Genomic DNA, 23864 nt, shown 5'->3' with positions numbered 1-23864 from the left:
CTTAAACACAATTCTTTTTTTTCTTAATTTATTAGACACATTTAAGCTTTAACAGCAAATTTTCTCATGGGATAGAGACGTTCCTTTCTTTGTTGCTTCTTTGTTTTAAGAGACCTTTCACGAGGGGTAAGCTGGCGTCTCAAAGCACGTGTCTTTTTAGGACGCAAGTCCTTGGGCATGTAACGCTTGTTACGATAGAATTTCCTCAAGTTTTCCTTCTGTGTCTGGTGAATGACTGTCAAAACTCTAGCAATAGATTTTCGCACAACATGGCTGAAAAAATAAAACATGCACTTTTTATGGTCTAGCTTTATGATTTGCACATGAACAAAATTACTTTTGAAAACTGAAGTTACATCTATTTCATAAGCAAGCCTACATATCAGTTCTAAATACACGTGGAAAAATTTTTTTGGAGCAACTTACATCAAACTGTCCCAATATATGCCTGTTACAGCAGATTACTTTTGACTTTTACAATGTCTAATAATTGAGCAGGCACATTGTCAATTTTCTCAATGTCAACTAAGTTCTAATTCAAAGGACATTACTCAAGAGCAACAAAGACTATTTGTCTGGTGATTGAATATGGCAAAGATAATATGCCAATAAACATTCTAAGTTTGGTAAACGTTGGATAAGAACTGCTTAAGTTATGAATTGGACATTGTCAATTTTCACAATTTCAAATAATTCAAGGACCATAACTCAAGAGTGACTGTGAGTATCCAGCTGGTTTAAAAATTTGCCCAAGTTTGGTGAACATTCGATACAAGCTGCTCAAGTAAGTGAGCGGACACTCAATTTTCACAATTATGAGTGATTCAAGGGCCATAATTCCAGAACAGTTTGTTATCTATTTTGGCCAAGATATTTTGACCATAAATATTGTGACAAAGTTTTTTTCAGTAAGAACAACATGTTTGAGAGCAGTCAGTCAATTTTCACAATTTTGAGTAATTCAAGGGAAATAACTTCAGCACCACTGGGAAAATATGGATCAAACCTGGGCAAGACACTGCCGATAAACATTGTCACCAAGTTTTAAAGTGAACTTTGGATAAGAACTACTCAAGTAAGAAAGCAGACCCTGTCAATTTTAGCAATTTTAAGTAATTCAAGGGCCGCAACTCTCCAGCCACTGGGACAATCCAGACAATTGGGTAAGAACTGCTCAAGTTAGAGAGCAGACAACTTTAAAGGATGCCCTATGTAAAAGTATACCTGTTAAGATAGTCCAAGGTAACCAGGTGTGTTTACTCACAGTCAAATTTTATGTGACCTTCACCTCTGATATAATGTCCCCCAAAGAATAAAGGGGTAATCTATGCTATGTGATTTGATGGCAATAGCACCAAGCATTCTCAAGCCATATATCCTAAACCATTTTGTACGTCTCCAGCTCAGTACTTAACCTTTGACCTCTAAAACAATATGAGTCATCTAATGTCAGACAATAGGAATACATGCTTTAAGTTTGATGACCATAGTCTCAAACATTTTATTGACCCCAAAAGTGTCACTGGCACCAACACTGGCAATAGAACTGCCCTGTCAATATCAAGACAGGCAGATCAGGAGCAAAACATGTATACCCCCTTTTTAAAGTGGGCCAAAAAACATGAAAGCCACATCAGTCCTATCGATCCAATGTAATAAAATCTTCATTATTTCATCTGAGACAAGAGTCATCATCTGCGGCTTTATCTTGTTGGCCCAAGTGATCTCCAGTTATTTATTTATTAATCAGAAACATTTCTGTCTCAAGGTCACAATGACTTTGACCTCTGACCCTCAACTTGATCATTGATAGCAGGGTTAGCACAAGAACATAAAATAGACTTGTTCCAAAAATTTTCACTGACCAATGCCATACCACTTTGTTAACCTGTTTATCAGATCTTTTTCTTAACAACAGTTTTCAAACTGTTATATGTGTCTGACCTGCTTATACATTCTGGTAAGATTTCATGATGTCTGGTCAAAAAACTGAAAATTTTGCAATATGAAGGAAATAGTTTTTCAGGCTTTAGCCTTATTTCGTAATATGATTTTAGTCAGTGAAAATATGCTTTTAATTGCAACTATTTTCAAAAATTTCAAGACTTTTCCTCGACTTCCCTTAAATTTAATTTTTTACTGACCCAGTTTTCATATTAACCAGACAATTCACTGACCCTGGCAACCATTAATAGGAGTCATCCACTAACAGTAAACAACAGGAATCATCAAATTTTCCATCTACAACCAACAACATGCAAATTAGTATACCCCCTCTTCTAAAATGGTATAAATAAGAAAACCACATAAATTCTGTTGATCAAAGGTAATAAAATCTTAACCTTAATTTTTATCTCTGAGACAAGAATCAACATTTGTGAGTGACTTAACCTTGCAAATTGCCCCCCTTAGCTATAGTAGTAGAAGGCTCGTCAGTATGATCAGGAGTTCACAACTTAAGATATCAAACAGGAAACCATACCAACATGCCTTAACTAAACTCTGAATCTTAACAACACATCGAGTCTGAACACATTAAATACTAAAAACCCTGATATTATAAAGTATAACAAAGACCTAAAAGCTCCAAAACACACCCCCGACCATCAGTCACACTAAATGTATGCTTCTCTGATTTCTTAAATGTTTTCAAAAGACTTTAAACTTTTAACTACAATGGTAGTAACAGTTCCGTCAAAGTCCAGCCAAGACTGTCTGAGATCACATTTAGGACGAGACAGCACGAAAAGTTTGAAAAAAAACCACAAAAATCATAGTTCTATCAAAAAAAGTATATAAAATATACATAAAGCCACATCAGTCCTATCGATCCAAAGTATTTACAGATCTTCATCTTTTCATCGGCTGTAAGTATCATCACTTGTGGCTTGACAAAACAGACCAACAATCAATCAAAATCATCTGAATTTTTCACCTCTTACGATTTTCTCACAAATCTTTTAAAGCAATATCACTATTCAAAGCACTCTAAACTAGAGCTGTCACTATTGGTGACAAATGCCCCCGAAGCGTGCCCAAGAATGCTACAATTAAAATATGCCAGAATAGTTTATGTATGAATTATTTTGTGACCTTGACCTTGACCTGAGAGACCCAGGTCTTAAGCATGATACTCCTTCTCAATATGGTTAACATTTGTGTCAAATTGGTTATACATTTGTGTCAAATTATTTTCAAATCCCTTGATAAATGGCAGAGATATGGACCAGACAAGAAAAAGACCATGTTAACCTTTAACTTCTAAGTGTGACCTTGATCTTGGAGCTAGGGGTCTGGGTCTTGCGCATGACATATCATCTCATTATAGGGAACATTTATGCCAAGTAATTTTTAAATCCCTTCATCGATGGCAGAGTTATGGACCAGACAAGAAACAGACCATGTTAACCTTTAACCTCTAAGTGTGACCTTGACCTTAGAGCTAGGGGTCTGGCTCTTGCGCATGACAAGTTGTATCATTATGGGGAACATTTGTGCCAAGTAATTTCAAAATCCCTTGATGAATGGCAGAGTTATGAACCGGACACCTGTTAACCTTTGACTTCCAAGTGTGACCTTGATCTTGGAGCTAGGGGTCTGGGTCTTGGGCACGACATATCATCTTATTATGGTAAACATTTATGCCAAGTTATTTCAAAATCCCTTCATGGATGGCAGAATTATGGACCGAACACGAAACACCCCGTTAACCTTTCTCTAACTTTGACCTTGACCTTGGAGCTAGGGGTCTGAGTCTTGCGCACGTCTCATTAGGTTGAACATTTATGCCAAGTTATTTCAAAATCCCTTTATGGATAGCAGAGTTACAGCCTAAACAAGAATTTACACGGACGGACAGTGCGATTTAAATATGCCCGCCGTTGGGGGCATAAAAACAACAAGGATAATCTAAAGTCTTTTGATTTGGGTAAAAGTCTTCCAAATTTCTACTTCTTTCAAAGAAATTGAATAGGCAAGCCAAGTTTTACATACATCTTTGCTAGTTTTGAGGCAGCTCCACCAGTAACCTTGGCAACACGGAGACTCTGTAATTCCTGAAATAGGATAGAGCAGAAAGAATTAACATGCTAAAGTTAAGTCAAACTGAATACTAACAAAATATTAAATTTTCGTTTCAACTGCAGTTTCAATGCTGTCTGAGAAACGGGTAGTCAATTTATCCCTACTCACAAGCTGACTCAGATATTTTGACCATACCTTTTCTCTCGTTTTGCAAAATATTTTAAGAAATTTTTGCATGACATTACCTACAATTGAATATTGTCTGACGTAGTCTAAATTTCATAATTTTTATTGTAGTATCAGTCCAGGATTCTTGTTCTGCAAACTTGACAGTCAACAGTCCTGAAAACTGCTAACAGTGCATGCAAAGATGTCTACAACTTATTCAGAAACAAGAAAACAATATACCACATTAATTTTGGTTTATCATTCGGTTATATCTTAAACAAAAACTTAAAAGTTGTATAATTACCAGTTGTTAGTAGTTTTACTGTATATTATGCAGAGATATACCGTAGATACCCATGTATAATGCGCAGTTTTTTGACCCCCGGGACCACCCCCGAATCGTGGGTGCGCATAATACACAGGTATAGACAATTTTCCAACTTCAAAACAAGTTTGTTACCGATGTTCGCCATTTTGGTAAAGGGAAACTACTCCCCGCGCTTACTGTCTCCGCTAAAATCTAAGATTGCCGTTACGTTCCGTAAAAGATCGAATTGTTTATTTTTCTTTCAAACAAAATTAATTTCATATAAATTTAAAAGTATTTTGACGAAAGAAATGTTTATAAATCACAAAAATTATGTTACTAATTAAAGATCGAGAATTATCTTTAACCGAGATCAAACTGTGAACAACATAATTGACACGAGGTGACACGTTGATTGCCGGTAATTACTGGCTTTATGATCGTGACAAAAACACTATCACACCTTTTGTTATCAGTTTAAATTGAGAAGCTCATGTCATTTTGAAAGATACCATTCCGAAATATTGAATTAGCTGCTATTTATTTATTCAAAATAGTGAATTAAAAAAGGTAAAACAACAAATATAACAATAATTTACTGGTTTTATTTTCGAGAAAACAAAAATCGATAGTACCGTGAGACCGATGCTGCTCTCCGCCGTGGAGATAAAATTTATTACCGGTGTCGATGTAAACTCTACTTTCGTTTTCCATCCACCTCAAAATTGACCAAAATTTTTTTTTTTTTTTTTTTTTTTTTCCCAGGATTTTGGACTAAGATCGGGGGTGCGCATTATACACGGGTGCGCATTATACACGGGTATCTACGGTACATTAATGACAGTATTTTTCTCCTGCCTTAGTACAATAACTCTTACCGTTTTTAATTCAAGGAGTTGCTTCTGGAGATCTTCCTTTCTTTTGCCACGGAGTTCCTTGGCTTTCACCTTGACTGTCGCCTGAAAATATAATTATAAATGTAGGTCTTTGTTAAACCAATTCACAAAGAAAACATGTATGCCCCCTTTTTAAAGTGGGCCAAAAAACATGAAAGCCACATCAGTCCTATCGATCCAATGTTACAAAATCTTCATTATTTCATCTGAGACAAGAGTCATCATCTGCGGCTTTATCTTAAGTGATCTCCAGTTATTCATTAATAAGAAACATTTCTGTCTCAAGATCACAACGACTCTGACCTCTGACCCTCAACTTGATGACAGCGGGTTTGTCACAAGAACATAAAATTACCAGATTTGTTCCAAATCCTTCACTGACCAACACCGTACCATCATATACGAGGTGTACTGGTCAGGAACCCAGGCAATCCTTGCGTGTATCAGTGCTATACACTGGGCACGTTAAAAGAACCAGGCTGTCTATTCGCAACGAGCTAGGCTAAGATAGCCGGACAAGCCTGTATCTGATTTCTGATCTCTGTGTCGTGGGGGCTTTGTCTCACTCTGTCCCTCTGGTCAGATCGCTCTGTGTCTGTACTAGTAGAGGATGAATTATGCACCCTTTGTGGCTGCATTTGAACTATGTAAAGCGCCTTTGAACGTGTATTTGATCATGAAAAGGGCGCTATATAAATCTGGTATAATAATAATAATATATCAGCCTTTCCTCCCAACAGTAGACAAATCCACCCACTTACTGTTTATCTTATCTTTTTCTTCACAACAGTTTTCAAACTGTACGTGTCTGACCTGCTGATACATCTAAGATTTCATGATGTCTGGTAAAAAAATTAGAAATTTTGCAATATGAAGAAGATAGGTTTAGATCGAGAGAATGTCTCAATCCAGGGGAAGTCTCCGACCTGCTTACCTCAGGGTTTTCCCTCGACTTTATTTTTATTGGGTAACAGGGTCCCCCTAAGGGCTTAAAAATTGGGGGTCACCACTTAGAAAGTAACAATTAAGTTTTCCTTCCGTGACATCACTAGATGCTTGAACTGCAAAAATTGAGCTAGTATCGATCAAATCTAAATAGTGTTCACAGATAGTATTTAATTGATCTGTTACATGGGTATGTAAATCTGTTTGGTGCTCAGGGTACCTCTTTGGGTTGAGCATTAAAGTAAATTAAGTTCATCATGGAGCAACCTGCTTTGAAGATTCTCAGTCTTGTTGTCAAGAAAATCATCCCTGACTCGTTTTATTTGCCTCAAAAGGTTCTGATTGTGCTTGATACTACAAAAGTTGATAGTAACAGTCTTCGACCACAACAAAGACCAGGCTAAGTAAATCCCATTTTGGAAAAGTCGGATCAAAAAGTCTGAACGGGTAAGTGAAATTTCTGGCCGTTCAAGCGCAATGGCAGTTAGTCAGTCCATTTTTTACAGACGAGTTTACTTTTTCGCAATCATGTTACCGTAGACACTTACGATTTATAGCGTGATCCGTATAGATTAGCATTTACCAGTAGGAACTCAGTCCGTAAAAATTCTGTTACAAGTTTTCGCGACTCTACGAAAACGAGTGTCGTTTTTGACACACACTGTGATGACTGGCCCTGGCAACGATCTGGAAAGTCAGCATCAGAAAACAAAAACGAAGTTAACAAATATAAAACGAAGTGAGAAAGGCTTTTCTTGGACAAATGGAGAACAAATTGTATGTGCTTGAAATTCGAGTTTCGTACCCAACATTCGAACACATTTCGTAATGCGTCCGCTATGACACATAACGCTTATTTTTTACGGGTCAAGTGTTTTTTTTCTCACTTTTACCGGAAGGGGGTTGGTGCCCTTTGGAGGGGGAAAAAACGACGTAAAACTAAGAAAAGGGGAATTTTTGTTGGCGTTGAAATAAACAAGTTTCAAGTTTATTATCAAGGGCCCATAAGAGCATGTGACACGACATATAACACAATGTAGCATAGTAATACCAGATGGCAAGACAACTGTTATATAACCAAATAAGTTTTTCAAATGTGGAGGATAAGACATCCATTTTTCAGCAGAAAATGTTGAGCATTCAATCCCCAGAAAAACTAACCTACCAAAATTTACAACAGACATTAGGTCCCTTCCTAGACAAGCTTACTGTCGCCTAGTGGCTGCTTTTTACTTTCTGACATTTGCACCGTTAATTTGACCTGTCACAGTAAAAAAAGTGTTAGCGTCGGATTAGTTCGACTAGTCCCTTCCCAAAGCATAAAATCAAACCCTGACTGACCAGAACACTACCCTGCCAAACAAATAGAATGAGAGTCATTTACAGACTAACATTTAAACAGTGGTACGAAATAATAAAGCGCTTCAATGATAGTGATTTATCAAGGGAAGTTACTCGTATAATACCAGTGCCGACACAGGGGTCACACTGGGAATTTTTTTCTCTGAGCCACTGCTTTTTCCGAAGATAAAATTATGAGGCCAACAACGGCGAAGCGCATAGCATTGACGTTCTTGTGGGACTACATTATATGTACCAAAGTACTCATACTACTCAAGAAATTAATAAAGTTATTACATATTTCTTAGTAACCCTTTAAAAAGCTATTTAGAAAATCAATTTGTGTTAATTTCTAAAATTATCATTTTTATAAACATCTGCCATTTAATAACAAAAATTCTGGAAATCACATTTAAAATAAAGATATCAAAAAAAGAAGAAAAAAATGTTTGAAAAAAAAACAGTGTCTTATTTTGCACATTGCCTATAAGTGGGTGGGGTTCGATGGCTTTGCATGTTTTATTCTCGAAAAATACTTCAAAATAAGAGCTCCTTTTGCAACAGTTGTCATATTTTTCTTAAATGTAGACTTTTTATTGGCTTTTTATTAAGATTGCACTAAAAAATCTCATCAGAACTGACAGAAATATCCGAAAATCACGGTCACGAAAACGGGTGACAAATTCGGAAAATGTAAGTTAGAATTAAATATTTGATAAAATACCTATGTTTTATTGCTTTTCTATGACCAAAGCTATTCAATACTTACAATTTCTGCTTGTCTAAAGCATTTTTATTTGTTTTTGCCCAAACAAATTTTCTATGATTGCCGAGGGTTAGTCTAACGACCGACTGCTCACAAAATTGTATCAAGTGCACAAAATGATGATTATAATTATCCAGTTTGTTATTCAATAATCTAATTATCGCCAATTAACTGCCTGATGAAATAAAAAAATTTGCAAATTGGCACCCTCCCTTTCAATAACGGATGTTGTGTCTACACAGATTATCGATTTTTCACACCTTTTTGGTTCGTAAAACTGGCAATATTCGTAGTTTTGCAGACAGACATAGCTTCTGGCCATTTTCGCCAATTAGAAAATTTAGGAGCCACATTTAATTTTTTGTCGCAAATGGCTCAAGTGGCGATCGACAGCGTGACCCCTGCCGACGTAAACAAAACGCGAGATACCACAGTGAACTGTTTTCTATATCAAAATTAACAAAATAAACTAGTGAATTACGATTTAATTGATTGGTGATTTTTTTATTTTTTTCGGAGGGGAATTTTACGCATCGAGAAGGGGAAAGAAACATACTATTTCGAGGGGGGAATGGGGCTGCATTTCGCCAAATATTTTGGTGAAAAAGAAACACTGGGGGGTCATTCAGCCAAAACATACAAGTTTGTGCTCAGGGAAAACCGATACCTGATGTGATCTCTGGAGTGGACAGAGATGACCTAACAATTTTTTAAATCTTCAAAAAGAGAAGTAAGAGAAATTGAATTCATGCAAAAAAAGTCCTAGACATGTAGCCTACAGTGTCCATTTCAGTACAGACATTTAGTAAACACATAATTGGCCACTGGAGTGGATTTCATAGAAGCTAAGGAACCTAGTGAAATAACAACTGCAAGCAAAATGAAACGCAATACAGACCTTATCTTTTGTACATATTCTATGATTTGTTGACAGAACTTGCATAAAACTTTGGTGACAGTAGCTAAAAAACCGTTTATTTCGACCCAATGTCGAATGTCAGTCCTTTAAATGAAATCTAAATATATTTGAAAAGAAATCGGTCTATCCTAATTGATACGGGAATTGACTTGGAACACAATAAACAAACAGATTCAAGACGATTTCATCTTAGTATTTTATTTACCATGATTGTGGAAAAAATACCGGAAGTAGAAAGACTGTAAGAAAGTCAGCATAATAAAATATTCGAAAATTTATTGACGACTGAATAATAAAGTATTTCCTTAAAACAGTTTAATAATATTTTTAGAATAATTTAAAAGTGTGTAGAAGACTGATATCGTATTCCATTTATAACTTAAACTCTGTTCCGAAAAGAAGGCTTTTATATAAGTCTTCAATTTGAGGAAGCAAAACTTACTTCCGGGGTGTGAGACAACTTCAATTATTGAAAAGCACGCTGCGGCAACATGTCGAAGAACACTTCATCAAATAAATTCAGAAAAGTTAATGTTGACGATTATGACCCAGAAAATTTCAAAGATGAAATGGTTGAAGGTGAAGAACAAGGTCCAAACGAATCTGAAGTCAACACTTTTCTAACACAATATCCTTTTGTACTGGAAGTAAAAGAAAAATACCCACCGGCTTGATTAGCCCTGGCTGATTTTTCTTAAGATAAAACTTCATATTTTTTGCTGTCTATTTTATGTAAAAAATTAAGGTGCTTTTTAGTTCTCTTTGACTTTGTTTTCCCAAAGCACTGAAAACTAGGAAGTGCCTTTTTGTGTGATGGCGGGGCCGATAGCGATGCAGGACAAAGCTTACCAGTACACAAGTGTACCATTGCATATTAAGTGTACCATTTCAGGATGAAGTATACCACATATATGAAACATATTGTGTTATTACATGTAGTGGGATGTATGCTATTTAAATAGGTTTTATAAACTCTACACTTAATAACCATTGATAGAATGGGTTTTGAGTGAATTGACGCCGTGGGGAGTAATAAAGCCATTATATAAAAATGATTATACACTAGTGTAATAAAGCGTCGACGTCGTTTAAAGTACTGGTTTCAGACCAGTTTCCGATAAAAAATGAGGGTTTTCATTATATTTATTTTTAAATACAAATTGTTTACAAAAGTAATCTACAAATTGTTAAACCCTAGTCTTTACTCTTTGCAAGGATGTAAACAATACCGGCCTTTTCTGCGCATGCGTCCAAAAACGGGCTCCGAAAGGGCAGTCTAATTAACGTTAATTGTTTTATCTACAGTACCAGTTTCCGATAAATGGTTTTTTAAGCAGCTTTAAAATTGTTTTGACTGAAAATCTTTTATAATTTTGATTTTAAATTATGTAATTAACCTTTACTACTTTTCCCCATAAATCGTACAGGGTGTGGCTATCTTCCGTTCCGTTACGTACGGTACCGTACAGCACCTGTACAATCATATTATGCAGCACTTCAGACAAGCACCTTTCACATCGTGTATTTGTCAAGTTTGTAAACAGTAGTTTATTTGATTACTGTATACATTGTACCCCCGGTATATGGGAGTTTTATATTGATTTTAAGTCCTTAAGCTGTGTTATATAGATTTTAAAAAAGTAATAAAAAAAAGATAAAAGTTTGAGCGGAGGCTGGGATTCGAACCCACGACCTCTCACACCTTAGGCGAGCGCTCTACCTTGTATCTAAATACCCATGTGATGCATTAGCAATATAATTTCCTTAATATTTTATCTAATTATAAAGGGAGAGTAATTCTACAATGGAGTGCAAATCTTAAGCTCAGGATTTACCTCCCTGGAATAGGACAAACATGGGTTGGTCTTCAGCGCATGCGTGTCATGTGGAATCCCTCAGATGTAAACAAAACAGAAAGTTGATTGCTTGATAAAGAAAGTAGAATTTCTCTGTAAACACTTGTCATTGATGAACGAAATTTCGCTCGATGCAGCCTTCCAAAACATATAGTACTCTCTTTATGAAGGGTTACATGAAAGGAGAAATTGCGAGAATTCGGATACTGGTACTGTTCGGGTACTGTTCCGATACCAGTATAGGAGACGTTGGTCAAATTGACTTGTTTATATAGTAAAAGAAAGTAGAATTTTTGATGCTTCGACAGGAAAGGCAAACGTGATCAAAAGAATATTACATTTGTGACTTTCCACATTTAATTTTTTAAACTCGTTGAATAAAATTGATAAAATGCTTGGCAGAGCCTCGCATTTTATTATTTTATTCAATTCGTTTAATAAATTCAATATGAAAAGACACTGCTGTAATATCCTCTATAAAACATGGAGCAAATTTAGTTTGAACTCATAAAAAACTGATATATTGTGTTGATTTGCCTTAAAGTAAAAATGTAAGATAATATTGATTGATAAAAAATGTTTTTAACAATTTAAATTCTGTTGGTAGCTATTCGTATTCGATATTTTTTATTAAAATTTAAATTGTCTTCAGATTTCCATCCTTTTAATAAAGTTTCAGTAATGGTAAGCAAACTCATAGAAGTATAAAATACACAGAATGGCAGCTGGCTGTAATCTCGCGTGAGCTCGTGTCAGAGCGTGATTCGGCGTTATCTTACTAAAAACAAACATTGGCGAGCATGGAGTTACAATTTGTACCTTTAAAACTACATTTAAAATACATGTTAGCTTCTAAAACAAAATTAGTTTAATGTGAAATGGTCTTAAGACACGAAGTACACGGGTTTTTTTTGCCATCGAAAGAAGCATGGTCATACGGTGATAATTATTTTACTGATGAATAATTGCTTTCGCATACAAAATGGCGCGTGGAGAAAGCGCCACTTCCGGTAAACGAGATCTCGTTTTTTTGTCACGGGAGGTTGGCGAGATTTGCTCTATATGCCTTTCAAGTTGCCAATCTATTTATTTTTATAGCTCTTTTGCAAACTGTAAAAAATGAATAAACAATATTTGAAACTACACATAATGCATATTAACTCGAAAATAGTTTTGATTTAGTAAAGCAATCCAAGGTTACTGGTTAGTGTATAAATGACAAAATGACATTCTCAGGAATTTCTAATTCCAAGATGTAAAATGCCATAGATATTTTGGAAAATTCCATTTTTGATGAACCCGCATGCCAGGTACTTGCAATTAGTAACAGTCAGTGGTCAAAGTGTCGAGGAAATAGATGTGATATGTTAGATCATGAAAAGCGAAAAACTATAACGATTTCTGTTATTTTTATTTTACAAAACAAGTTAAACATAACTGATTAAGTAATTACACAAACTCTGATAGTTTGATATAAATAACGGAAAATGTATTAACACAAATGTATCGGAAAATTAACAATTTTATCATTTCAGATACGAGCTGTGTGTGACACGACCAAATATAATAACAGTATTTATAAGAGTAATTATTAATAAATTACAAAAAATGGCAAACCAACATACAGTGTACAATATACAACATACAGATATTGGCATCAGCTGATTAACCGTTAGCCTGCTGGCAGCAAGTGATTCTGCCTTTGCGACCAGTGCAGACCATATCAGCCTGCAAATCCATGCAGGCTGATCATGGTCTGCACTGTTTGCTATTCAGTCAGTTAATTTCAATGAACACCCCTTCAAATAACTAATGGTATTGCCCAAATTGAATGATGGACCAGTCCATTTTAGAAATTAGCAGGGTGAAGATTAACCTGCAGCTGGAACCAGAGCTTCTGTAAAAGCTAAGGCCAGTGTGATTTAATAAAAGAAGTATAAAATACACAGAATGGCAACTGGCTGTAATCTCGCGTGATCTCGTGTCAGAGCGTGAATCGGCGTTATCTTAGTAAAAACAAACAACGGCGAGCATGGAGTTACAATTTGTACCTTTAAAACTACATTTGAAATACATGTTAGCTTCTAAAACAACATTAGTTTAATGTGAAATAGTCTTAAGACACAAAGTACACGTTTCTTGCCATCAAAAGAAGCGTGGTCATATGGTGATAATTAATTTACCGATGAATAATTGCTTTCGCATACAAAATGGCGTGTGAGAAAGAGTCACTTCCGGTAAATGAGATCTCATTCAGTTATCACGGGATGTTGGCGAGATTTGCTCTATATGCCTTTCAAGTTGCCGATCTATTTATTTTTATAGCTCTTTGGATTTAATAAAAGAATGAAGTCTTTGTTTTTGAAACTATGATTTTTAGCTCATCTGATTTTTTGAAAAAAAATGATGAGTTATTGTCATCACTTGAGCGGTTGTCGGCGTCGGCGTCGGCGTCTGCGTCGGCGTTGCCTGGTTAAGTTTTATGTTTAGGTCAGCTTTTCTCCTAAACTATCAAAGCTATTGCTTTGAAACTTGGAATACTTGTTCACCATCATAAGCTGACCCTGTATAGCAAGAAACATAACTCCATCTTGCTTTTTGCAAGATTTATGGCCCCTTTTGTACTTAGAAAATATCAGATTTCTTGGTTAAGTTTTATGTTTAGGTCAACTTTTCTCCTAAACTATCAAAGCTATTGCTTTGAAACTTGGAATACTTGTTCACCATCATAAGCAGTCCCTGTACATCAAGAAACATAACTCCATCTTGCTTTTTGCAAGAATTATTGCCCCTTTTGGACTTAGAAAATCAGTTTTCTTGGTTAAGTTTTATGTTTAGGTCAGCTTTTATCCTAAACTATCAAAGCTATTCCTTTAAAACTTGCAACACTTGCTCACCATCATAAGCTGACCCTGTACAGCAAGAAACATAACTCCATCCTGCTTTTTGCAAGATTTATGGCCCCTTTTGGACTTAGAAAATATCAGATTTCTTGGTTAAGTTTTATGTTAAGGTCAACTTTTTCTCTTAAACTATCAAAGCTATTGCTTTAAAACTTGCAACTCTTGTTCACCATCATAAGCTGACCCTGTACAGCAAGCAACATAACTCCATCCTGCTTTTTGCAATAATTATTGCCCCTTTTGGACTTAGAAAAATCATTTTCTTGGTTGAATATTATGTTTAAGTCAACTTTTCTCATAAACTATCAAAGCTATTGCTTTAAAACTTGCAACAGTTTTTCACCATCATAAGTGGACACTGTACATCAAGAAACATAACTCTATCCTGCTTTTTGCAAGAGTGATGGCCCTTTTTAGACTTAGAAAATCATGGGTAGGACAATATTTCTATTATACAAAAAAAATCAGATGAGCGTCAGCACCCGCAAGGCGGTGCTCTTGTTTAAATATGAAATCAGCATATACAGTGTTTATTAATATTTGTTTACTAGTGCTGTTTTAGCCAGGTCCCTTGGATCAGATTATGGCCTGTAACTTATTATTTAGTCCTTAACTATTAGAACAGGGAAGAACGTAGATGCACTAGAAGTTATATTGAGGAATCCACCTCTGGGGGCTAAAAGCCAAGCAGTAAAGGTAACATTTGTTTTAGTTTTATTTTCATTGAAATGTTTTATGACTTTAGTTTTTATGCCCCCAAAGGGAGGCATATTAGTTTTCAACTGTCCGTCCGTTCGTTCGTTCCTTAGTTAGTTAGTTCGTTCGTCACAATGTTAACTGTTTGCTTGAAGGCACTTTACTCGCGAACCACTGCACCCAGGACCTTCAAACTTCACATGCTGATAGTACTTATTGAGTACACCACCCCTACTGACTTTGGGGTCACCAGGTCAAAGGTCAAGGTCACAGGGGCCAACGTTAACTTTTTGCATGAAGGCACTTTACTTGCGAACCACTGCACCCAGGACCTTCAAACTTCACATGCTAATAGTACTTATTGAGTACACCACTGACTCCTACTGACTTTGGGGTCACCAGGTCAAAGGTCAAGGTCACAGGGGCCAACATTAACTTTTTGCATGAAGGCACTTTACTCGCGAACCACTTCACCCAGGACCTTCAAACTTTACTTGCTGATAGTACTTTATGAGTTCACCAACCCTACTGACTTTTGGGTCACCAGGTCAAAGGTCAAGGTCACAGGGGCCAACGTTAACTTTTTGCATGAAGGCACTTATGTAGCGAACCACTTCACCCAGGACCTTCAAACTTCACATGCTGATAGTACTTATTGAGTACACCACCCCTACTGACCTTGGGGTCACCAGTTCAAAGGTCAAGGTGCTGCGGGGGCATTTGTCACCATTAGTGACAGCTCTTGTTTTACCTAATGTTGCATAATAACTTGCTTTTAGTCCTGTGCAGTTTTACAGAAATTATTTCTCAAGTACCATTATGATACATATTTTTTAGTGATGCCCCAATGATTGGTTATAATCGAAAATTGATTGAAAATGTCTGAAGTCGTTGACAATCGATTGTAGTTTTGAGTAATCAGTTGTTGCTCATACGAGTATGCTACTATGTACTCACATACAGAACTTGACCATTTTCTTTGTTTAACTGACAATCAAATTGAGCCATGTTAGAATATAAATTCATGTGTTAAAAATCAGTATTATTTTAGTAGATATTTCATTCAAGTATGATATATTGTAGATTAGGTAATACTCACGATGAATTTATTTTTCAATAAAATTTACAGATAATAATGTGAATATAAATCAGAATTAATAAGGCTGTTAAAATTCAATTGCTAAATAAAGCCTGCATGAAAAATTGTAAATGACTGTAATAGTAAAATTAATGTATCCGATCCACAAATAGATAACATTTTGATGCCTGGTGACCCCATGTTTTTTTTGGTATTATTTGAAAGAGTTGCGTCTGCTGAACAAGAATTAGTAAATAAGATGACCATAAATAATATACACAAATCACTACAGTCATGTTTTTTGACTGCAAAATGATAAATCTTACACTGTAATAAATTGATTTTTGTTGAAGTATCATGGAAAACTATAAAGTAAAAAACAAAAAATTCTGTAACATATTTTTGTCATGTAACTTATATATATTTTCTTTTTCAGTAGACAATACTCTTTCAGATGGTACCAAAATTATATGAGCTTACCAGGCATCAATATTTGATACATTTTAATAGCACAGTTATATAGAACTTGCTTATCTATGGCCCGGATACCTTAAATTCCTTCTATTTTGTATTACTGCTTAATAGCTAACACAGCAAAGAGCTTTAACTCTAAATATTTTTCTTTTTCGTAAACAAATAAATTTGTAAAGTTTTTAAGGTTTGACATTAACTTAACATTACTTTATGTGTGTGATTACAGGACAAAGCTGTGGCACTGGCAATAAGGGTGCTTACCTCATTTAAAACATCTGAAATAGAAGGTGCGGTGAAATCATTAGACACTAAACTTCTAGATGTTCTTATGAAATATATCTACAGAGGCTTTGAATTTCCATCAGAAGGAAGCAGTGCCTCACTTCTAACATGGCATGAAAAGGTAAACTCCGTTAAGTTACAATGGAACCTGAAACAATATTTTTCCATATTTACATACAAATTTCATATCGAGTGCATGACGTCATTTGTGACATCAGTTTCATGCATGTTGTCACGTTTGAAAGTTCTTATATGGCGATGTTTTCAATTTTACTCAAACTAAGGAGCAAATTTATATCATTGATGCAATAATTAAAAGTGTAGCGTTGTTTTTGTATTAATAAAGATTATTAAATTTGCTTTGGAAATATGCACTCATTTTTTCACAGAATAATATCGCACTCTTAAAGTCGTGCAATATTTCCGCAGCAGAACTTATTGCATGTTTCTTGATACAGATATATAAATAACCAATAACTATCAGTTGATTTGTGTTGGGGTTAACTCACTAGTGTTATGATACATGACTGAAAATATGGGGACTCTAATGGCCAAGTGGTTAAGGTTGCTGACTTTGAGTCATTTGCCTCTCACTGAATGGGTTTAAAACCTCACATGGGGTGTAGAATTTTTAATGTGAGGAAGCCATCCTGATGGTTTAAAATCTGTTGTCCTACCCAGGTGCTCATTCAAGCTTAACCTTTACCCTGCTAAATTTCTAAAATGGACTGGTCCATCATTCAATCTGGGCAATACCATTTATTATTTGAAGGGGTGTTCACTGAAAATTTATTGACTGAATAGCGAACAGTTCAGACCATGATCAGACTGCACGGATGCGCAGGCTGGTCTTGGTCTGCAGTGGTCGCAAAGGCAGAATCACTTGCCGACAGCAGGCTAAAGGTTAAATAATGTGTTGAGGGGCACCTTAGGTCTTCCTTCACCATCAAAAGCTAGAACGGTCACCATACGATCTAAATTTTGTTGGTGTTAACCAAACAAAAATACAATTGATATATTTTCGAAAAATGGGGTTAACTCCAAGTTAAACAAAGTAACTGTTGTTAGTAGATGTTTTAGTGAAATATATATTCTTAAACAGTTTGAATTTATTGCATTTCAGTTGAATATATTTCATGCTGTGTTTTTAGCTCGACTATTCATAGAATAGTAGAGCTATTGGACTCGCCCATGCGTCGGCGTCCGCATCCGTGTCCCGATTTTGGTTAAGGTTTTGTATGTAAGCTGGTATCTCAGTAACCACTTGTGGGGGAAGGATTGAAACTTCACACACTTATTCACTGTGACAAACTGACTTACATTGCACAGGTTCCATAACTCTTTTTTGCTTTTTTACAAAATTATGCCCCTTTTTCAACTTAGAAATTTTTGGTAAAGGTTTTGTATGTAAGCTGGTAACTCAGTAACCACTTGTGGGAATGGATTGAAACTTCACACACTTATTCACTGTGATTAACTGACCTACAATGCACAGGTTCCATAACTCTATTTTGCTTTTTTTTACAAAATTATGCCCCTTTTTCGACTTAGAAATTTTTGGTTAAGGTTTTGTATGTATGGGAATGGAATGAAACTTCACATACTTGTTCACTGTCATGATCAGACATACACTAAGCAAGTCCCATAACTCTACTCTTTTTTTTCAAAATTATGCCCCTTTTTCGACTTAGCAGTTTTTGGTTAAATTTTTGTATGTAATCTGATATCTCAGTATCCACTAATTGGAATGGATTGAAACTTCACACACTTGTTCACTGTCATGATCTGACATACACTAAGCAAGTCCCATAACTCTACTCTTTTTTTCAAAATTATGCCCCTTTTTCGACTTAGCAGTTTTTGGTTAAATTTTTGTATGTAATCTGATATCTCAGTATCCACTAATTGGAATGGATTGAAACTTCACACACTTGTTCACTGTCATGATCTAACATGCACTGTGAAGGTCCCATAACTCTTCTTTGCATTTTTACAAAATTATGCCCCTTTGACTTAGCAGTTTTTAGCTCGACTATTCGAAGAATAGTCTAGCTATTCTACTCACCCTGGCGTCGGCGTCGGCGTCACACCGTGGTTAAGTTTTTGCATGCAAGTACATACAGCCATCAATTAAAGGGATATAGCTTTGAAACTTATTTTTTCTTTTTCTAGGTCAATTACCAACCTCTCTGGGTCAAGTCCTATAACTCTGACATGTATTTTGAGCAAATTATGCCCCCTTTTGGACTTAGAAAATTTTGGTTAAAGTTTTACATGCAAGTTACTATCTCCAAAACTAATGCAGATATTGATTTGAAACTTCAAATGTGTCTTCGGGGTTATAAAACTAGTTGATAGCAGCAAGTCCCATAACTCTGACTTTCATTTTGGCCAAATTATGCCCCCTTTTGGACTTAGAAAATTCTGGTTAAAGTTTTGCGTGCAAGTACATACAGCTATTTCTAAAAGGCATATAGATTTGAAACTTATTTTTTCTTTTTTTAGATCAATTACCAACCTCACTGGGTCATGACCCATAACTCTGACATGTATTTTTGAGCAAATTATGCCCCCTTTTAGACTTAGAAAATTTTGGTTAAAGTTTTACATGCAAGTTACTATCTCCAAAACTAATGCAGATATTGATTTGAAACTTCACATGTGTCTTCGGGGTTATAAATCTAGTTGATAGCAGCAAGTCCCATAACTCTGACCTTCATTTTGGCCAAATTATGCCCCCTTTTGGACTTAGAAAATTCTGGTTAAAGTTTTGCGTGCAAGTACATACAGCTATTTCTAAAAGGCATATAGATTTGAAACTTATTTTTTCTTTTTTTAGATCAATTACCAACCTCACTGGGTCAAGTCCCATAACTCTGACATGTTTTTTGAGCAAATTATGCCCCCTTTTAGACTTAGAAAATTTTGGTTAAAGTTTTACATGCAAGTTATTATCTCCAAAACTAATGCAGATATTGATTTGAAACTTCACGTGTCTTCGGGGTTATAAAATTAGTTGATAGCAGCAAGTCCCATAACTCTGACCTTCATTTTGGCCAAGTTATGTCCCCTTTTGGACTTAGCAAATTCTGGTTAAAGTTTTGCGTGCAAGTACATACAGCTATTACTAAAAGGCATATAGATTTGAAACTTATTTTTGAGTCGGCTAAAGGCTGAAAGCCTTTTGACGAGTCCTTGCTATCCAACGATTCTCTAAATGGACCGAATAACATGTGAAGGGATGTAGTTCCATTAGATTTCTCAAATTTCAATTAGTTCACTGCATGAATGAAGTTAAGTTGTGTCAATTCCCTTTGCTATGACCAATATACGATGTAATCTGTCATATTTATGACTTGTAATTGTGCAATTCTCGAATGTAACTCATTAAGCATAAATGTGCATTTTAAGAATTGCGCAGGCTTACAAAGCTTGGGTAACATCCAGCGAAAGACAAAAAATAGTTCCAGCAGGGCTCCAGATAAGATGCGTATTAGCGTAAATTACGTATAGAAATAATGCAAATACGCATGTCTAATAATTTCTAAGCGTATAAAAACATATATAAAATTACAGAAACGCACACAATGCTTTTTTAAAAACAAAATCTGAATTGTCTGGATGCGTTAGGTAACATAGCCGATCAGCCTTAATTCTCCCACATTGAACGTAAACACGCATCGTATGATTTCTATAAACTTTGCGTGGGTTGAATTTTGCAGTCAGTAAACGGATAAATTATCGGAAGAAGAAGCTCTTACTGGTTTGTTTAGTTACTATTGATATTAAAAATGATTTTAATTAATAAACAAATCGGCGAAACATTAAATTGTATTTTCTTGTAGTTTTTGAAATCGAAAGTAGATCGTCTATGTTTGGCGAAACGAAACAACTTTTTTATGAAAAGATTTAATTAAGAGGTAATTTAACCGTAAACTTCAATGTCAGATACTGCCAATTGCTGCTTAATGTCTTCGTATCATCACAATTTGTAAAATATATTGTTCAAACTGGAGAAAAGTGTAATCGTATCCAGATATAATATTTTGGGTAAATATCGAGCTGTGTTATGAAATTTTAAGAAAAAAACTAAAAACAAACTGAAACTGGTAGACTATACTGTCAGTACATCAATCATTAGCCGACTCAGGCCATTCAGGCCTTTGATTTCTTTTTCTAGATCAATTACTAACCTCACTGGATCAAGTCCCATAACACTGGCATGTATTTTGGGCAAATTATGCCCCCTTTTGGACTTTGAAAATTCTGGTTAAAGTTTTACATGCAAGTTTCTATCTCCAAAACTGATACAGATATTGAATTGAAACTTCACATGTGCCTTCGGGGTTATAAAACTAGTTGATAGCAGCAAGTCCCATAACTGATATGCATTTTGGTCAAATTATTCCCCCTTTTGAACTGAAAACTCTTTTGATATTTAACCTTTTTAGGTAATATTTTCCTGCTTCTGGGACAATATTTCGAATAGTCGAGCTTGGCTGTCTTACGGACAGCTCTTGTTGGTTAAGTTTTTGTATGTAAGCTGGTATCTCAGTATCCACAAATTGGAAAGGATTGAAACTTCACACACTTGTTCACTGTCATGATATGACATGCAGTACAGAGGTTCAATACCTCTACTTTGCATTTTACAAAATTATGCCCCTTTTTCGACTTTTGTATTCATTCAATTGACAAGGCTGTTGAATAGTCGAGCGTTGCTGTCCTCCGACAGCTCTTGTTTTGTACTGCACATTACCAGGTGCCTCAGCACAGTAATGAATAGTTTATTTCGTATTGCTTTGAAAAATATATAGTAGAAAAATACCACCAAACACGAAAAACTATTACAATTTTATTGTACTGACGTTTCGCCGAAAGGCTTCATCAGGGTAATACATAAATAGCGGAACTGTTATATAAACTTATTACCATTCCTGCAACTGCAGTTCGTTCATTATGATATATACGTACATGTATATATTTACATTATTTCAATACAGTTGACAAAGGTTCACTTTAGTGTTTTTTTCTTGTTTTTGTTTTTTTTTAAATATAGAAATTTCTTATGTAGAGAAATTTTAACATTTAACTTCTTCTATCTGCTTTGTTGTATGCACAAATGCCTACACTGAGTCCATCCCCAGTATACCATTGATTTTAAATAGACAAGGAAAATTTAAAACCTTGTAATGGATACATCTTAAAGTTTTATGTTAATTATGTTATTTTGCTTGTTGTGCTCATTTTGAAACTCATATTGGTGATGGTGTTTGTATTTCAGGTTTACGCTGCTGGAGGTGCTGGCTGTATCGTCAGAGTCTTAACAGACAGAAAACGAGTCTAAATATTTTTAGGACTTATCTTGTGTATTTGGTCAATTTTCACTGCTTGATATTTATCTTTCTTCCAAGTGTTTTTATACACATACATGTAAGCTTGAACTCTTGATATACAAAAATTTGTAATAAATGAGAACTATGCTTTAGGCCAGTGGATTACTTGTAGCATTTTTCATCATTTTATGATAAATAAGATCTAAATAGGCTTCAGTAGATGAGAAATGTTACTTTTTAAGCAGCACTTTTACCTATTGAGAATTTAAAGTTAAACGTATAGATATTAGGAATATCTATTATTCAGTGAAGAATGTCATACCTGTTTTATCTGGTTATTTTGATACTTTTACAGAAAGAAAATACATTTGTGACAGATAGGAATCAAGCAGCTGGTAAATATATACCGGTATTACAATTTGCATGTATATAATTTATGACAAATTGACAATGTCAGCTGACAATTGTCCACATTTACAAGTGCTTTCTGACCAGACAGACAACACTTATATTACTGCTAGACTAAGTGTATAACAGTGGAATGCAGTTTTGTTTTGGAAATACATATATTTCTTCTCTAAAATGCAACTTGAATGAATTCAGTGCAATCTCTGTAATATGATATTCTCTCTCTGTCAGAAAGATTTTGCCTGAAGCTTTTTAGGGTTATATGTCATTTGTCAAAGCTTATGTATTATGTAACCTAACTTACTAGATGAACTGTGTGCCACAGTCAAAAAGAATATTAAACCAGAATGTTAGAATTCATTGACAGACTATTTATTGTGAACTGTGTGCCGTCGTGAAAAAGAAAAGTAAACCAGAATGTTGGTATTCGTAGACTTATTACCATTCCACCCAATGCAGTTTAGTGCTTTTCTCCATTCTGATAGAATGAAATGTGGTTCATTATGAAACATACATATTATATAATTTTCATTATTTCAGTATAGTTGACAACATGAACATATGTTTAAACTGGAGTAAATAAGTAATTGGTCTAAAAGAGTTAAACAATAAGTAATTTTGCGGAGTGTTTGTACAGAAATTTTTGATGACAAGACAAGCATACACTGCAAGCATACACAGAAATTTTAGGAAGAAATAACCCTGTTTTAAAGATTAATGTCATTTATACAATTAGTTAGAACTCTGAAATGTGTCAGTGTTCTGCATTGTTAAAGAAGTTCTTTTCTTATAAGCTTATTTGTCTCAAGACATAAATTTGTAACTTATTTTATGTATCAAAGGTTCACTTGAGTGGTATTGTCCATACATGTTTCATAACCATGTCATTTTGATATATATTTTATCATTCCTGTTGTATGTAAAATAATGACCAGTTATAATGATAATATGCAATAATAAATATATGACGATGTGACTGTTGTTATTACATATTTATGATGCATGCATTAGTAGATGTGTGATTTATTGGCAAGTAATGAGGTCAGACTAAAACAGAATTATGTTACATCACAAGCTACTATTGTAGGTTGGGTAATGTTTAGGAAGGCTTTATTTAGCAATCACATGATTAGCAACCTTATTTGTGGCGTTCGGAATTCCAAGAACATGAGTGTTTGTGTTTTCAGACATGATGAAGATTTGTAATACGAAAAAAGGCAGGAATTAATACTTAGTCTACATAAACTACATTACCTAGCAATAACAAACCAGTAAAAGAGAGACTACAAAATACAACAAGAGCACTGCCTTGCCTGTGCAGACGCATCTGATTAATAGAAATATTGTCCTACCTGTGTGTTTGCATGATATTTTCTAAGTTCAAAAAGGGCCATAATTCTTGCAAAAAGCAGGATGGAGTTATGTTTCTTCCTGTACAGACTCGACTTTTGTTGGTGAACAAGTGT

At 35.1% G+C, this 23864-nt stretch overlaps 2 protein-coding genes across 2 annotated transcripts; one reads left to right on the top strand and one right to left on the bottom strand.

Moving 5' to 3' along the window:
- LOC123557462 (60S ribosomal protein L35-like) lies at positions 1-9642 on the bottom strand. Its single transcript, XM_045348926.2, has 4 exons — positions 9571-9642; positions 5377-5457; positions 3994-4055; positions 1-273 (listed from the first exon to the last, which is right to left on the bottom strand). Exons 1-4 carry the CDS (start codon positions 9571-9573, stop codon positions 42-44), a joined length of 378 nt encoding a protein of 125 aa, XP_045204861.2. The 5' UTR covers positions 9574-9642; the 3' UTR covers positions 1-41.
- A 134-nt stretch (positions 9643-9776) lies between these two features.
- Positions 9777-23374, top strand: LOC123557461 (actin-related protein 2/3 complex subunit 5-like). Its single transcript, XM_053543779.1, has 4 exons — positions 9777-9994; positions 14749-14820; positions 16599-16775; positions 21939-23374. Exons 1-4 carry the CDS (start codon positions 9857-9859, stop codon positions 21999-22001), a joined length of 450 nt encoding a protein of 149 aa, XP_053399754.1. The 5' UTR covers positions 9777-9856; the 3' UTR covers positions 22002-23374.
- Positions 23375-23864: the final 490 nt, after the last annotated feature.

The sequence above is a fragment of the Mercenaria mercenaria genome, chromosome 5 (assembly GCF_021730395.1).
Source record: "Mercenaria mercenaria strain notata chromosome 5, MADL_Memer_1, whole genome shotgun sequence".
NCBI classification, from domain to species: Eukaryota; Metazoa; Mollusca; class Bivalvia; order Venerida; family Veneridae; genus Mercenaria; species Mercenaria mercenaria.
This window is presented reverse-complemented; position numbering and strand designations above follow the sequence as displayed.